At 40.0% G+C, this 17,982-nt stretch overlaps 1 protein-coding gene across 1 annotated transcript; it reads right to left on the reverse strand.

Annotated features, from left to right (window-relative positions):
* Positions 1–479: 479 nt before the first annotated feature.
* LOC138015476 (major facilitator superfamily domain-containing protein 12-like) lies at positions 480–16,384 on the reverse strand. Its single transcript, XM_068862542.1, has 14 exons — positions 15,723–16,384; positions 14,376–14,481; positions 13,386–13,509; positions 11,137–11,231; positions 10,864–10,956; positions 9,721–9,813; positions 8,790–8,963; positions 8,602–8,705; positions 7,323–7,432; positions 6,502–6,615; positions 4,833–4,916; positions 3,277–3,348; positions 1,959–2,033; positions 480–1,047 (listed from the first exon to the last, which is right to left on the reverse strand). Exons 1-14 carry the CDS (start codon positions 16,244–16,246, stop codon positions 986–988), a joined length of 1,830 nt encoding a protein of 609 aa, XP_068718643.1. The 5' UTR covers positions 16,247–16,384; the 3' UTR covers positions 480–985.
* Between the last annotated feature and the right edge of the window lie 1,598 nt (positions 16,385–17,982).

Consider the following 17,982-nt stretch of genomic DNA (forward strand, 5'->3'; position numbering starts at 1 on the left):
AACTCTCCGGATTCAAAACTTTTCGGATTCAAGTTCCCACTTTAAATTCCGGATTCGAAATCTCCGGATGATGACCAAACCGGACAGTTTTTATTTCGGATTCGTCCTTTTGTGTGTAAACGGCAAAACCAATCCGGTACTAAAACGTTCCGGATTTGTAACGAATAATCTAGTGTAAACCTAGTCTTTGTCGCTAATTTTCGGCCTTGAAGTCGCTGTCGGAATTTTGCTGGGAAAGGATCTGATTTGTCGGGATTTCATTTTATGTGCTGTCGCTACTTTTTGGGCCATGTCGCTTGTCGGAATTTACCCTGGCAGGGCCTCTTCACTGCTCTAAACTGCTGTAATCGTTAATTCAGTGGTCGAAAGTGGGTTGCTTCAGTAGACATTCAGAAATGGTGGATGGATAATGTGTAAAATGTGCATTTATAAGGCGAACGTGAACTATCAAACGGATAAAACACATTACGCGGGTTCATAAGAAGGCTTTTATTATGCCCAAGTTAGTTGTAACCTTAAAAACGAGGTTTCTTCAGAGAAAGCACAGTACGATCTCAAGTTTAGTTTTATTCTCCTGCCGGAGAAAATTTTAAGCTTAAAGCACGATAAGGCAATTAAGGCCTGTTGACTTGAGTTTCTGTCGCACTTATGGCCTACTAGTCCTACTTGGACCCTAGTATATGAACTCGTCAATTATTATGAACTAGTAAAGAGGACGTAATCTTTTATCAATTTATCATGGTTCAAACACGCTATAGCCCTTTTGCAATTTATCGTTGTCATGTAACCATTAAACATATACATATATTTTTAAGTTTTATTTTTTATTTAAAACCAAAACAGGATCTCCACCTTGGAGCTGTCCTAAGTCTACATGCCACTTATAAACTAAATGTTGAATATTCGATGGTGGTCCGGTACCGGCGATGTTGACCCTTTCGTAGTTAATTTACTGATCACGGTTCTCGTAAGGCGTTGCTCCAGTTTACAAATCTGTTGACGGGAGTCGATATAATTCCTCAAGCGCTCGTTTAACGTCTTCTATATCTGCAAATAGACAGACATAAAGCGGCATTGAGCAACCGAGAAACAATTCTTTGTGGGTAATAGCTACCTTATACTGCGCAAAATTGATAGTTTTGGCATTATTATGTACTACCTTTTAATACTATAATTTATGAGAACGGCGAACCTAACCTTATGCACCATATTCTTGAGTCAACCTTTGCGGGTGTCTTTCTATTTTTAGAACTAACCCTTTAGTAGGAGAGTCACATTTACATCAATTTGCAATTGTTTGTGCTATTTTGTCTTTGTTTGACAATAACTTTATTTTTGATTGGCCATTCTAAACAGTTCATGGAGAGCCGAAGAGTTCGTGGCGTTCTAAAGCACGCGCGTTTTTGAGACGCGGACGGCAACCGGAAGTGAGCTGTTTTCCCTTTTAACTTGTCTTCACACAACCACACTTACATTGCTAAGTATCTTTTCTCCATTAGAGATGATTAGTGTAAAAATCTGGAAGACACCACTACCCTGGAACGCAAAATCTTCTCTTCCGGTTGCCGTCCGCGTCTCAAAAACGCGTGTATCGTAAGCTCCCTAATGATAAAATCGAAAGATACGCGCAAAGGTTGACTCATAAGGCTTGTATGGGAGAGGCAAGCTGTTACTAATAGGCTCCTGGCGTGGCTAATTCAGGGAAGGTGCTCGGGAGGACCATCCTCCAACATTTCGACTAAGGCAGAGGACCCTCTGCCAGGGTCAGGGTCAGGGTCAGGGCCAGGATGTTCGCGCACACGGCAATGCTGAGAGCGCCCCTCTCGCCCCCATCCCCCGGCGAGCCTGCATATTGATGGTAAGGAGAAGTGCTAGAGCGCTAGGGCACTACAACGCTTGCTTGGTGAGCAACTAAACCAATATATATCAGTTGACATTACGAAAAATTCTTGACAAACCTTGTTCTCGCTGGCTCCGACTCCGAGTTTCTTCAGAGTCGTTATATGAAGCAACATTCGCTGATGTCGAAACAGCTGAGAAAGAAGGGTTTGAAAGCTTTTACCAAAAAAGTAGTTTCTCTGATTCTTTTCCTTAATAGAGCGGTTTTCAATTGAGTGTCGAAAGTAATTAGCGAATTCCTTTGGTTTTGCATTTACTTCACTCAGTGATTAGTTCAAAGTTTTCGCGCCATTTTTTCAACCAATCAGAAGTGAAACCAAAACCAATCGTGGCTCGCGCGTGAATATTTTTTCCCGCGCTTTGTGTCGGCTACGTGTAATTACTTCGAGTTTTGATTGGTTTACTGGATTGTCTCCGACCTTTTTGATTGGCCAAAGTAATTACTTTAGTTTTGGTTTTACGACAGTTGATTGAAACTCGCTCTAATGATGGTAGTAATAATAATTGTAATCATCTACGTTCCAGAGACGCCGCGTAATTGTCCCCACCGCAGCTTTCTGGTCAAAATCTTCGTCACCATGATCATGAATCATCATAATGATTGTTTTGTTCAAAAATAGACAACTTAATTGTTACTTGACTCCTTGATTGACATTTGATTACCTTAATCAATCTCGTTCCCAGGGCTTTTCATCGCCGAGAGCTCTGACCCTTCTCACTCTTGGCGATGAAAAGGACTGAGAACGAGGTTGTACCTTAACACCTTAAAAATTAGTTACATCATTAGATCGGACAATACGTGTAAAGTTCACTTTTTCTGGGAATTTTTGTCAACGGATCTATGCTAACCTGTTTGTTCGCTGACCTGTTTTTATATTTCTGTTAACCTGTGGTGACCGAAGTTTGAGAACCATTTAGTCTTCTGGGCCCGGTTGTTCAAAAGCCGATTAACGCTAATCCCAGTTTAAAAATTAACCAAGGAGTATATTTCTCTACTCCCAAATGCTTTTCAACGCTGATATTCGACAAAACTTTAAATTAGAAGAAGTCAATATTGAAAAACAAATGTAAGCAAGGAAACAAAAGTTTACGCTAATCCTGGATAAAGTTAATCGGCCGCGAGTCGAACAGCCAGGCCCTGGATGTCGTCACAGAAGTAAATGATCTGTTGGAATTAAGCGCTGTATTCTTTATTTTATTGTATTTGTCTTTGTAGATCGAATAAAATGAAATTAAGAGAATTATACGATTTGCATAATCCAGTGGATTATTTACCATTTTTCCCCCGGATCAATCATCATCATCATCATTATCAAGCGTGATCATTTAAAGTCAATTCTAATTAATGTTCATTTAACTTCAAGATCATACGCAAACCTTGATCTCCCTGATTATGAGCGCGCGTGTCGTCTTGTTCAATATCTGAAGGAACAGCCGTAGATGAGGAACCTTGTGAGAAGTAAATTGGAATTATGTTATTTAATTGATATTCTCGGCTCGATCTCAAGGCTTTTACCACCGTGATGGCTTATTGTGTATAAGGAGGCCGTTTTGGTTGAACTCTAAAAGTCCAGAACAGATAACCATTAGTTGTTGTCCTTCAGCATATAGATAGTAATTATTTCAAGTTCGAGTGAGGCCTAACACTACTGTGAACCTCACGGTAGGCCTCACTCGAACTTGAAATCATTACTATCAATGTGCTATTGACGGACAACAAATAACGATCATCAAAATTAGGCTTGGACCGAGCCGAATTTGTCCTTGTGTATTACATCTCACATACCCACGGCCTGCTCCCGTTCTGGCCTTGAAGCTCAGTCGGTAGAGCAACGCTGATCAAATTCGGAGGTGGTGGGTTCAAATCCCACCCTGGTCAGAGTTTTTCTCTGTCCTTGTGTGGGCCCAATTCCAATACCAGGGCTGATCTCTGATGGATTAATTGGGTATAAAAATAAAACTTCACAGTAGTGTTAGGCCTCACTCGAACTTGAAATCATTACTGAAATGACCTAGTTTCAGGTTTTGACGACAACGTAAGGATACAACAATAAACCACTCATTTTCTACCTTCACGCTTTAAGCGTTCGTACCAATCTATTTCTAAAACAGTTTGCCCGTATTGTACAATGTGAACAAGAGGGAATATTCACGAAATGCTTACGATAGCATTAATATTCTGACGTTTTTGCCGTAGTTCTTGCGTTAACTTCCTAATATTAACTATTTTAAAACGGCTACAGCTAAAATTTTTCGTCCGCCTTGATTTTACGTTCCTCGGGTGATTTACTTGGTTGAGTCGTTGTGGTCATCAGACTCAATCTGACTGGCCATTATTTGTTTGTTTGTTATTTATTTGTTTTAAGCAGGTTGAAGTTTTGGCAGCTATTTAGCTGATGTGGACCTGCCATACCCACCCACCCATATACTCACAGAGGACAGCCACAACACCGGGAACTTCACCCCTACTCTTCTCAAATACGTAGTGTGTGGGTTCTTTAACGTCCCACAGGGAACTAATGAACATGGAAGTTATTTGTGACACGTGGCCTACGGTTTATAGTCCTTATCCGAAAAGACATGAAAGTCTAACCATTTGCGCATGTTATTACAAAGGCAGCACTTTCTCCTCAGTTATTTAAAGACCCTGAGTGTTGGTCCGGCCGGAGCCGAACTTACGACCTCCAGCATGGTAGCCCGGTGCTCAACCAACTGAGCCACCGGTGTGCGGACCAGCATTCTTTAATACTTAGATAATACCGCTTACTGATAGGCTTAAGCCCAATGAGATCGTAACTTCTGGTCGTGGACTTCCGCGGATACATAACAATTCATTGCTTAGCTTTCATATGAATCCAATTTTTCGTGTTTATCTTATCACTTCATACTCTTATACAACAACAAGTAGACAAATAATATGATAAGCCATAAACCTTGCATTTCTGCGCTGTCGCAGTCAGTTGTCCTCTGTTCATTTTGTTCAATGTCCACGGCGGGAGTTGATCGTTCTGAAGAAACTGAGGATCAAGAAGGGACGAATCTTGTTGACGTAGCCTTGGTTATTTTAACATATCCCAAGCACCTATGTTGCCGGCAAAACCCATTCTCAGGTTGAATGCGCTTTCAGGGGGCCACAATCACATAACCCCCCAACTTAATCCATCATTATATCTCAACCCCCTCTCTCTCCTTCATACATATAACAGCCACCCAACTTATCTATGAAAGCAGAACAGCTCAGCCAGTTTCTCCAATGCATTCATAATGTTGTATTAGAATGCTTATATTCAACATTTTCAACTCAACAATCATCTAATCCTTTGAAACAACAATCCAGCAGGGAAATAGCGTGGGTTTTCCATTTAGGTACGCACAGGAAGGCGTAGTGAAACGATCGCTTTCGGCGCTAGCCTCTAGGAGGGTCTGGGGGCATTCTATCCCAGAAAAAAGATATTTTTAGGGCCTCGGAAATGCTATTTGACGTATTTCCCATGTTTTGCACGGGGAAGTTTTATAAATCAAAGCATAAAAAAACGCTAACTATTCAGTAACTTTGTTGTTTATTTTTCAACCTTTGGAACTACTGATATAAGTGTATATTAGACTCGTTCATAATCCAGGGTAAATGTGGCTACAGGAAATGGGCAAGACTTCTTCCTTTGCGACAGGAATATTAAATAAATAAATAAATAAATAAATAAGTTTCTTATAGTTTCGTAAAGCATTTGAAAATGAAAATGAGCGATATAAAAAGTGAACGACGTTTCGATGACTCCATGTCATCATTATCAAGTTTGAAATACGTGATAGAATTGATTATATACATATACATGTTCACTAGCTCGCTAGTTTGAGCATTCTGGCATGGCTTATAAAGGTACCACATGTGTGGGACATTTAGAGTGGCTTTTTAAGCTAACCTCCATCCTAAGTGATGAGGCCCAGAAGGTCGAAACAGTACTGTATGCAGTTAGATATTGCCTTTGGGCATTATAACAGAGCTTTTGCTTTCATGTCCAAATTGAGCACTTTACTAGGACGAGTCATTGCCCCTAGCAATTGCGCATGCTCACTAGTTTCAGCACTCTGGCATCCTCTGGCATGGCTTAGATGTACCACATGTGTGGGACATTTGGGGTGGCTTTTTAACCTCCATCCTACACATTAGCACTGCATTGATGAGGCCCAGAAGCAACAAATACACTGTTTTGGACATTTTTCTTAGGGTTTTATTGACAGTTAGAGTTTTTTGATAATCTTTTAAGGTTTGCGTCACAGTATTAAACCTGCGAGAACTAAGCCTCGCGCTGCGGAAGAACAGGACACCAGTTAATTTGAGTTAGACGAACCTAGCGTGCGAAATACGCTAGGATGGCGTGCATGGATGGATTTTTCAGGGATTTTTATCTTTCATTCCTGTTAAAAACTGAATTTTTAAGCCATTTAAGTGATGACTGAGTACTCTGTGCCGTTTTGAAAGGAGTTATATTAAAGCCGAGAAATTGCTATAATATTACATACACCATAAGGTTTGTAAAATCGGGCGAAGGTGTTTCTTTCCCACCCTCGATGGCATTGAGTAATTTTTTCAATGTTTCATACCAAGACGGTCGGCATAGCCGTTCATCAAGGGAAGGCTTGGTCCATTCTCTTCTCCAGGACTCACGGAAGTTATAAGGGGAGCAGCAACCAGATCTCCAGCACGCGTGTCAGTGCCTAGAAAAATGAAGAACGAGGATGAGGAAACTACACAAAACTAATCTTAGCCGGAACGTTCTTATAAAAAAGGTTCTTAGGCCATACCCTTTTTTTTTTGTGCTAAAACAAAAAATCACAAGTAGTCTCGGAATCGGAGGCCTGGTACCCCAGCATCATTGCCGCGGAGCCAGGAAAACAACAAGACGTGAACCCAAATTCAATATGGCCGAAAAGTCGGTTGATATTATTGTAAAATTAAGACAACATGGGAGCTCTACTCTACTCTTCTCTGCTCCGAGAGGTTTTTTCCCGGGTACTCCGGTTTTCCCCTCTCCTCAAAAACCAACATTTGCAGGCGTAGCTCAGTTGCCTAATGCGCGGCTATCGGAGCAAGGGGTCCCCAGTTCGATCCTCGGTGACTTCAACGTCTGTTTCCACGTTCCCCTGATCCGTGTAGCTAAAGCTTTAAATATCCGTGAAACGGAGCACTGACAGACGGAAGGGCGTAAAAGGCGCACCGTCGCCTTCCTTTGATACCAGTTTCCTAACTGAAGGAACTACCGACGTTAGATAAATTGACTTTGACGTTGACTTTGAAAGGATCAACCACCGAAACTACTATAAACATTTACATTTTTTTTAATGGCAAAAATTTGGGTCTATTGAAGGACGCTAAACGGAGAAAAAAAGAGGATGGCCTTATGTTTAAAAAAAAAGGAGTGTACCTTCGTTGGAGTCATTTGAGCTCATAAACGCGGTCGCAACAATCATTGGAACAACAACAGAGGTTGCCAACACTGCTGGAAAAGCACTTCGTAAAAACACACCTACTGATCTGTTGGCAAAGCAAAGGAACAGCCAATTAAAATTAGGATTTCAAATCTGACGGTACAGATTGAAAAGGAGCATTGATCGCGATTTAAACTCAGTTTATGGTGTCGGATTTTTGGGTTGTGTGAAAAACGAAAGCAAAGTCGCTTTGCGACGGAAAATTGCAGGGCAGTCTATAGAGTGGTCGGTGGAGTAGTCCCTGGGGGTAGTCCAAGGATCGGGCACAGTGCCGTGGGTGATCAACGGAGTGAACCAAAAAGGAGTGCTATACCTGTGGAAAAGAACTTGTAAATCGTTAAAACAAACAAACTGCGTAACGAAACAGAAGCGCCGGATCGTTGTGAAGGATTTAATTAAAAATATAAATATACGAAAAACGAATGAAATGATCGCACTTAAAAGTGCGAGTATCACTTCAATCTTCCGTCTAGAAGCTGCAGCTTATTTCCCTTTCGTAAAGGGTCGTTGCCATTTCTCAGAACGGTCATTGCCATTTGAAACGATCGATGCCATTTTTTAGCTCTGAATTACACTCATTAGGTCTTGCGGTTACTGGGACTTGTTTCTCGCTGGTCATATGGGTTAGGGTTCGGGTTAGGGTTCTGTTTAGGGTGAGGGCTAAGAACCCGAGTTCGAATCTGGATTCTTTTTTCCTCTAGTTTTTCTTTTATAAATGTTTTTTTTTTTGCCTTTTTTGTCTTAATTTTTGTTAATATTTTTTCTGAGTTTGTTTCTTTTAATTTTCTTTGAAGTGAAGTGTGTAGTCGACCGTTATAAATGGCATCGACCGTTTCAAATGGCAACGACCGTTTACGAAAGGGAAATTTGCGAAGCAGCACTTCAAACATACATTTCTTTCATTCATAAATATTAAGAACAAGGCTTATTGAACGGTGTAGGAATACAAAATTATTAAAGCCAATATTCGAAAGGCACCCCTGCCTTTCCTGGTCAGGGTTTTACAAAAAAATGTAAAACACTAATGAAGAACGGTAGTGCCTTTCGAAATATTGGCTTTGTATATTATATCCCTTCATCGTTCTCGGTATCAGAATTGCAATTTTTTTTTAACTCGTTACCCAGGAATTTCCTCAATGTCTTGCGCCGTAGGAATTTAAATCTTAATCGACGAAAAGTAACCCAGACAAATGGTTTAAAAGAAAAACTTCTTACCTGTCCGTGTTATCAGGGTAAAGCAATTGAATCGCGAGAACTAATACTCCCAGTAGAACTCTCTCTGAGCATTCAAATACTCCATGAACAAAATTGGTATTTTGCTGAAGCAAAAAAGTGAAAGCATTCAAACCTACTTGAATTCCCGTGGCTGCTAAAGAGCCTCAGAGAGGGCTTCAAGTGTGTACCTTTTCGTTCCCAGTCAGCTCCTGATGCAGGGTTGGCGTTACCATGGTGACGAGCGAGGACATACTGGCAAATATGACCGTAGGCGCATAAACAAGTGAGGTGCGCTTTTCTGTGTGCAGGTAGAACCATAAAGACGTGCCAAATATGGCGGCAGTGGTGCAAATTATCATCACCTGACAGAAAATGAATTAATTCACCGACTGAGGGACAGCCCTTTATCACTTTTCTTTTAATGGTTTTGTTTAGGTTTAGGGTTTAGTTATCTAAGGTGACCTCCTTGTAAGAGATTGGTAAATCCTGTCTGAGGTTTTTCACACATTTAATGCAATGTTTCGTTTTTTACTGAAAATTTATTGAAGTTAAAAGCCCTGATACCGAAGACGCAAACTACAATACAGACAGGGGCCGTTGCGGCGAGAAAATACGGAGGAGGTCGCAAATAGTTTCCGTTATGCTTCAGATGGCCGCAAACAAACACAAACCACAATTAAAATAATAAAAGTCTAAAAATCTATAGATATAATAATTATCCTACTAGCCTCGTTTTTGAGTCATATTTGGGGCCTGTGGGCTTCCAAAAGGTGAACTGCAAAAAATGCCGTCCGTAACTTACAGGACGGCGCTCGAATTCGTATAGCAAGAGGAGGCAGTGTGGCCCAGTGGTTAGGGCGCTTGCCTTGAGATCCGGAGATCCCGGATTCAAGACCCGCTCTGACCACTCGTTGAATTTGTTCCTGGTTGTCCCTGGTTCAACTTCCCAGCTGCACTTGTAAATAGCCAACTGGTTTGCCTCCGGCCAGTTGGGATTCTTAACAGTTGTAGCTGTTGTGTTCTGTTGTTTCGTTGATTGTGTTTCATTGGCTCTGAAAAGCCCCTATGGGGAGCGGTCAATTAAGTATGTATTGTATTGTATTGTAATTTATACGTTACCCTTATTTTGACTTTGAAAACACAGCTTTTGCAGATTATTTCCGTGACAATGCGAGTGATAACAATTATCAGTGGAAAGAAGGCAACTGACTCCTGAAACAAAATAACAAATAATTTGTGTAGAGCGGTCGGCAATAGTAGGACTTATTCTACAGTTAGTGAATAAAATTTTGACGTCAAGAGGCCCATGACTCAGTAGAAGGGGATAACCAATTAATCTATATCAGTAAATTTTCGACCTCGGATATCGCGTTTCTAGCGTCCTGATTGGTTCTCTCAATCTCAGTTATCAGCTTTTATTAAATTCTCAACCTCGGATAATGCAATTCTAGCTTTCTCATTGGTTCACTGGATCTTGGTTATCAGCCATTATACCTGCGTTTGACCTTATATGGAAATGAATGCGGCAAATGTCGCTCAGCATAAACGTTTTAGCGCCCGGAATTCACGTCACTTTCCGGTCGTTCCTTCAACTTATATAAAATTTAGCAAAACCGCATCTCGTATCCAACGCAGGCTCATGGAATAATTGTTAAAAATACTGTATGACCTAATATGGAAACTGATTGCGTCAAGTTTTGCCAAGCTGGAAACCGATTGGCTTTAATAAACCAAGTGTCTGAACGTTCTCGTTGTGCAACATACCATTAACCTAGAAATTACTCTTATATAGAGACCCCAAATCAAATCTTAGTGACAAAATGTTTGTCGAGCACAAATAATTTAAATTGCAAGTTTGAAAAACTTTTAGGGTTCAATGCTTTAATTATTTATTTTTACGTTTCGCTTGATTTGGTTGCCAGTTTCTAGTCGCTGGATTTGGTTAATCTTCGTGACAGCATAGTCGGTCATTTTAGATTTATTTTGCCCGCGTAAAGTTATGTATATGTGACGAAAGCAAAGACATCGCACTTTCATTGGCTATGACAATACTTGGCAGGGGACGCAGTTCTAACTACAAAGGGTTAAAAATAATGACGTCTTACTCATGGGCTTATGTCATGTCATGTATTATCCTTCTATCTTCTTTCTCTGGAGAATGTAGGATTGAGAAAGGGCGAATGTACATGTGAACTCCTTGTCGATAATTGATAAACGCTTGGCACTATTCTTTAAGGAAGAACTGACACACATATCACTCACTTTTCGCAACTGAAGAGTTCTGATGAGATACAGAGGAAGGTAACATTGGACGAGCCGAAAAGCGATGTTGATGAATATAACAACGAACCCAACCTGAAAACAGTAATAAAAAATACACCGTATTTTTTGCAAAAGAAATGGGCTCAAGAAAGTAGAAAAGACTGACAAGATGATAGAGAAGGGCAAAAAAAAAAAGACATTTCTCCTCATTCGTTTCCAACAGCCTTGAAGACTGTTGATTAATAAAAAGCCGGCTTTAGTTTTTTGGCTTACCTTGTACAGCAGAGGTTCTTTAAGCCACTGGTGCCAGGCTAACTTGGGACTACCTTCTAATCGTGTCAGCTTTGCGCTTGCAGATGGAGCACTTGCTGTCAACAAGAATATGTTTATTAACTTGCGGTAACACTAGAGATAAGTCGGAAACGGTATTTCTGACATTATTATAGCCTCGCATAATGAATAGACAGAAATAGTCATTTTACAGGCGAGGGGCTTGCGACAGAAGACGCTGCGAAAGGAATTACGAGATGAATAGTCGATCATTGTGATTTTGAGTTAATCTGGGTCAGCGCATGTTCAAGTACCCAAGTTTTATTTCGAACGTCTAGCTTCGGAACTTCTCCCCCCAGAGTTAGCGATCCTGCAGCTGGTTTCAGTGGGTGGGGCTTAGGGGTCCATGACTGACATGACTTAATCTCGTACCCAGAGCTCCCACGGTCATATGAAACAGAGTGAGATCTGGGTACGAGATTTGGAACCCGTAGGATTGAGAATGGTCAATCGCGCAAGCCAACTCTTTTTTAACAACTCGTCTAAGAATAGCTTGATCTGTGAAAATGCCGTTACGTAGACCTAGCATTGGAATTTTAGGCTCCTTGGTGAGGGTACATGTTTCCTTTTTTCCACAAATTGGTTTTGGGTTTTAGAGCCGATGGTGCAACATTCGGTAACTAATCTTTCATTAGGTGATGCGCTCCTTTGATTAAGTTATAGCTTCACAATAAATTGACCTACGAGGTCCTTGCTGACCCATGGGACTTCACATGCGGTGCTCATCAAGGGGAGTTTCTATCTTGGGGTCTCCCTTGGGAGATTCAGCACGCCCACTGCTGTAAAAGCCAATCTCCCTTAGGAGATTCATCACGCCCTCTGTTGTAAAAATCAATTTCCCGTGGGAGATTCATCACTCCTTCGGTTGCAAAAACCAATTTCCCTTGGCAGATTCAGCAAGCCCAATATTGTAAAAGCCAATCAAAACAAAGCTATCTCAGTGTCAAAGGAAATAGGATACTTTTCGCGGAAAAAACCTGTTCCTAAAAATAAATTTACACGGAAAGAGTTGACTCAAGGAATTAGTGGAGATAGAGGCTCCGCTTAATGAGTTCCTGACTGTGTGCATCTTGTGGGGAGTGTTGGAAAAAAATAGAAATGGTAAAAAAGAATTGTTCACAACCGTCCCTCTTCTTGATTACTTCATAACCTAATTCAGGAGCCAAAGATTAGGAGTGAACAGTGGCCCTATATTTCCGTCTCGGCGTTTTCGCAGACTGATTTATTTTTAGATTGAATTTCCCGCGAATGAGACTCCCTATGGAGCCCGATGACCAATCACTAGAAACTAACTTGATTACACATAACATGAGAATTTTATTCCATAAAGCCCTTTTGTACAAATCTATACGCTTTATTTTCACAAGTGAAAAAAGCCTATACAGCCAATCAGGATGACGTACGGCTCTTTCACGTGTGGAAGTATAACCAATCAACGATAGCGTAAAGGCCTTTCCAAGCCAATCACTCGTGTATCTCGTACTTTGTTATTGAATTAAATTAAATTTGCATTTGGTTTTATTGTTAGTGGTTTTTTGTTTCTAATTTGCGTTCAGAAAACTAATTCAATGAAAATTCTCGTCTTATGTCAGAAACCCATAAGGGTTGAAACGTGTAACGTGCGTTCACAGCTTCCGAATATTCAGTGCTAAGTACCATATTCAGTGGAAACCCCTCGCTCCAGTTAATTTCGCGCGAGAACATTGGTGGTATTGCGTCACGCTGATCTTGCGAACTGATTGGTTGAATGTTTCTCTCTTGTTGTTCCAAATATGGTACTTAGCAAATCGAATATTCAGAAGCTTGTTTCCCAGCACACAAGGGGCTGTTACACGTTTCAACCCTTATGGGTTTCTGCTTATGTGTAATGAACAGCTCACGACATAGAAAGTGCTTTGTACGGGATTGTATTCACTCGTTGTTTGTGTCAAAAACCCTCGCTCGCTCGTACCTCGCTCGTACCTCGCTCGTTCGGAGTTTTTGACACAAACATCTCGTGAATAAAAGCCCATACGCCGCACTTTCAATGACGTTAACTGTACTGACGTCATAGCGTCGTCGAGCCGGAACTGCCTTTGTTTTTTTCCCATGAAAAAGGTAGTCTAAAAGCAGATGGGTCTGTAAAAATGTTGTGACACAGGCTCCTGCCCAATTAGACTGGTGCTGGAAGTGATCGTGATTGGATACATTACCTTCTTCAAGCTTTTCTTCTTCATGTTCTCTCAGCCCAGCGCTCTGTAGTCTGGGTTCTAGGACAGTCAAATGAAACGCAAAGACGAAAACGAAGCCAATCGGAAGGAGAATGAGAACTAGATACTAAAAAAGGTAAAACAAGACGTCAATAAAAGTAAATAAAATTAAGAGTAGATAAGGTCCTTTATGATCTTTCTTAGATAGTTTTAAATATTATTAGTAAGCTGCGCTGGTCATTTTTTTTCTTGGGACATCTTGGTGGAAGAAAACTTGTCGCCCAAAGCGAACCAAGTGAACAGGGCAGTAAGGATGGCGTAGTGGTGACAGCACTCACCTCCCACCAATGTGGACTGAGTTCCATTCCCACACTCCGCGTCATATGTGGGTTGAGTTTGCCGGTTGTCTTCTCTGCTCCGAGAGGTTTTTCTCCGGGTGCTCCGGTTTTCCCCTCTCCACAAAAACCGATATTTGATTTGATTTGAGTGAATTTCATTAGCGTCCCCAATTAGTGCTCTAGTGCTAAATCCATTGACACTCAACTAAAGTAGTTATTATTATTATCATCATCATCATCATCATTATTATTACTATTATTATTATTATTATTATTATTATTATTATTATTATTATTATTATTATTATTATTATTATTATTATTATTATTATTATTATTATTAACACAAGAAAGCGAAGTCGGGGACTGCACTGCAGCACCTTTGGCGATGACCACGATCACGTGACTAAAGAGTACGCAACGCGTACTAAACAAAACCTCACAACGTCGGTCGCGACACAACTGCTCTAGCTCATGAACCTTTTATTTTTTGTCAGCCCTGGACTTCTTAAAACTCTAACGAGACAGAGTAGCTATATGAAAGAAGTCAAACCGGTACAGTGAAACGTTATATCTCCGACTGCACCCTCTCATTCTGTCTCTCTATCTTATACCCTTTAAAAGTCAGTAGAGGAACCCTTCATGACGAACTCACCGTAAATTGCTCGCTGATGTTTGAATTCAGGCTAGTTTCTGTGCTTTCTTGCAGTAAAAACCACAACACTATATAAAGGCATACTTTGCACACACGGACGACGGACCTGCAAAGAGCGATCACAAACAATAGAGAAGAAATTTCATCGAGTGTGCGCGTTGCATGTGAATAGCAGTTCAAGCCAAAAGTACAGTTTTCTTTACAATAAGGGCCTATTTATGGATACATGTATACACAATCTATTGGGAAGCTATGGGAAGTAGGAGCTCTAGTGAGAGACTGCACGGTTGCATGATGACTGAAGAAATTATGTTCACTATGGTCAAAAGATAGTTACTCCTATTAAAATTGCAGTGAAGAAAGTTTTCAATAAGCTTAACGCTTATTGAAACGAGCGATAAAAATAACGAGGTTTCCACCATTCTAAGGTAATATTGAAGTCCAAGTTCAAGTTCATAGAAATTCAAAATATATACAATTTAAAAACCGAAAGATTAAACCATTTGCTTAAAAATCCAACACCGAGTACAACAATAATCCGTAAATTAACAAAGGCAAGAAAAGCCGAGAAGGGAACGAGAAAATTTCAAACTCGTTGTCACTGCGGAATTTGTTATGAACTTGAAAACAATTAGAACGGTCGAAACGAGGTCATTGTTTTCGCTCGTTTTTTAAGTAAGAAAGTTGTTCCTATCATTATGGTGGCGAGAAAGCTATGCTTAATATTAATAAGGCAATTCCTAACATTTTTTCATTAAATTGCACATATAGAACATAATTTAAGAAAAGGTATCGTTCTGGAACATCGATTCAGAAATCCGTCGAATTTCTCTTTGGGTAAGGAATGAAAATTTGAACTTGTACCAATTAACTTTTTAATAAAAAGCGCTCAATAGTTCGAGAATGGATGTGAGAATTTTCCTTCTAATATTGTGGATTAATAATGAAACAAGGAAGTTTCGTGTTCCTAATTGACGATTTCCATTGTCTCTCAGCACGAGAACAAATTACCCTAGTAATATGCCCACGAACAGCCCTTTTAACCAAGCGTTTATTTGGATCTTATATCCAGTAAAATAACCTCTCCAAAAAACACATTTGAGAAAACAGAAAGCAAAAAGAAAGATAACACGGCATCTCAAAAACGTCTTCAGATCGATGGACGCTTTTGTCCATTGACCAAAAGAACTTTTTCGCTATTATTCAGAGGTAATAAAGAGGACCTTGTCGTTACTAATTGTTTTGAGTTTCCTCCGGTAAAATTAATTGACAAGCGAAACAAGTTGTGATCTCCTAAATACAAAATGTAACACTCAAATAAAACCTTACTTCAGGGGCATTTCTTACCTTGATGTCTCGGAATCATTTTCTGCTCGTATCCCTTTTCGCAGAGAAGCGTAGCTTAATTCAGTCAGCTGCCAACAGACTGACAGAAAAACCACTGGCATCAGATAATACATCCCCGACGCTAAATACCATCTACCATCTCCACAAATAAAACAGGGAGAAAAGGCAAATGGCCAAGCAAAAAGTATGCCTGCTGAACCAACTAAGTGTCGAGCCTTTTGAATTCCATACCCGGGAAACGACTTCCATAATCTTTCGTCGTAGCGTAGGCTTATAACAATAAACGTTAGGGCCATCAGGATTTCAGAAGTAAAGAATAAGACACCAACACTCGCGGGAGATAGTCCGGCGACATTTTGAAGAAAAAGGAGTGCATAACTGTACCACACACTCAAGGTCAAGTTATTGAGTATATGACCTGTCTTGCAGGCAATACGGTTTCTTATCGGAGGTGTTGTATCATCATTTATGTCATCAACTTCACTGTTGCTTGACGCTGCTGTAATATCACGAGAAGTGGCCATGTTTTGGAGACTTGTCAATCTTCATACTGGCTTCAGTTCCTTGTGGTTGTTAAAAGTGGATCATCATCGTGATTTCAGTGGATCGATCGAGAATTAATTTCGCAACAGATTTTATGTTTCTTGATTCCCTGGTGGTCTAAGAGAAGACCAAATCAACATAGATCTTTCTGTGGTTAATAAAATATTCATAAAACCTGACGCAGTCCTCAACATTTTAATAACGTAATTCTTTTTTAAAATTGTTTACACAGTTTCGTTCCTTGTTTCGGCATTTTAGGCTCCGTCCACACGTATCCAGATATGTGCGAATACTCAACTTTTATTTTGCGGATTCACCTTCCGTCCATACGTGTACGGCGAATCAGGCATGCGAATCCGCAAAATTTAAAATCTGCTCTCCAGAGTGGAATTTTTGAATACGCAGAGAACGTGCGTGTGAACGGTCGAATCCGGATATTTTCAAAGCCGATGACGTTACAAACTCAGATTCAGCCTTTACCTCGTAAATATTCAACATGTATGACCGCTGAACGAGATGGTGTCTCGTTTTCCTTGTCGCCTACTCGAACGCCTGATGGCGCATGCTCTGTTCAAGTTCAAGTTCAAGTTCAAGTTCAATTTCAAGTTTATTTTCAAAAATTACTGCTAAATTTTACAATGAACACCGCACGCGTACAGCAATGCTAATCGAGGGGTGCGGTGTAATGGCACTAAATTTACTAAAAACGATATTAAGACAAAATGAAACCTCACAATACTCATTTGGCCATTACACAATAGACAGACTGAAGAAACGTAGCATAATTATTACAACATTATTAAAATAATTGAATGAAAAAGAAAATAAGAATAGAATAAACAGAATTATAGGGTACGCTAGTAATGATTATTCAATTTTGTTCTCAACTAGTAGGCATCAACATAAGCATCCTCAACTCTGAGTACCGTAAGCAGAAATGTCTTAATTCGTTTTTTACTCTGCAATTGACAATAGTCAAAGAGGAGTCCTGGTTTACGGGCGGATTCGATTTGAATACGTTACGTGTGGACGTGAAAAGTTTTGAATCCGCAGAGAAAAAGTTGCGGATTGAAAAAATATCTGGATACGTGGTTTGGTCACAATGCCTTTGAAACGTTCCAAAATCTTTTTCCCAAAATGTCCAGTTATTCATTTGTGCTCTAGGTGATTGGAAAATCGACGCATAAGATACTGATGTAAGGAAGTAATAAGGGGCTAACCATATCTGACCAAAAATGAACTTCCAGAGGAAGTATACGTGTAATAACGTTTCTATAAAAAAAATTTCCATGTCTCTTTGATGTTTACACATAATAATAATAATAATAATAATAATAATAATAATAATAATAATAATAATAATAAGAAGAAGAAGAAGAAGAAGAAGAAGATGAAGAAGAAGAAGAAGAAGAAGAAGAAGAAGAAGAAGAAGAAGAATCATCATCATCATCATCATCATAATAATCAATAATAAAACCAATAGACACTTCGCCACTCGCATCCGTGAACATCTCGCCTCCGACAAACATTCCCACATCTTTAAGCACTTGAGAGGTTTTGAAAATTGTCGCTTTCGGTGTTCAGAAGACTGTTTTAAAATCCTCGACTCTGCTTCCACACGTTTCCAATTGAAAATTAAAGAAGCCATGCATATCCTTTGGGAGCAGCCATCTATAAATTCCCAAGTCAAACATCTTAATTTATCCCTTTCATACTA

The sequence above is a fragment of the Montipora capricornis genome, chromosome 9 (genome assembly GCF_036669925.1).
Source record: "Montipora capricornis isolate CH-2021 chromosome 9, ASM3666992v2, whole genome shotgun sequence".
NCBI classification, from domain to species: Eukaryota; Metazoa; Cnidaria; class Anthozoa; order Scleractinia; family Acroporidae; genus Montipora; species Montipora capricornis.

Bases quoted from the DNA above. Each gene is read 5' to 3' on its own strand.
- LOC138015476 (XM_068862542.1), bottom strand. From the start codon at position 16,246: ATGGCCACTTCTCGTGATATTACAGCAGCGTCAAGCAACAGTGAAGTT. The intron at 11,232-13,385 runs GTAATGTATCCA...TCTTGTTGACAG, and splicing joins AGAAGAAAAGCTTGAAGAAG to CAAGTGCTCCATCTGCAAGC. The intron at 10,957-11,136 runs GTAAGCCAAAAA...TACTGTTTTCAG, and splicing joins AAGAACCTCTGCTGTACAAG to GTTGGGTTCGTTGTTATATT.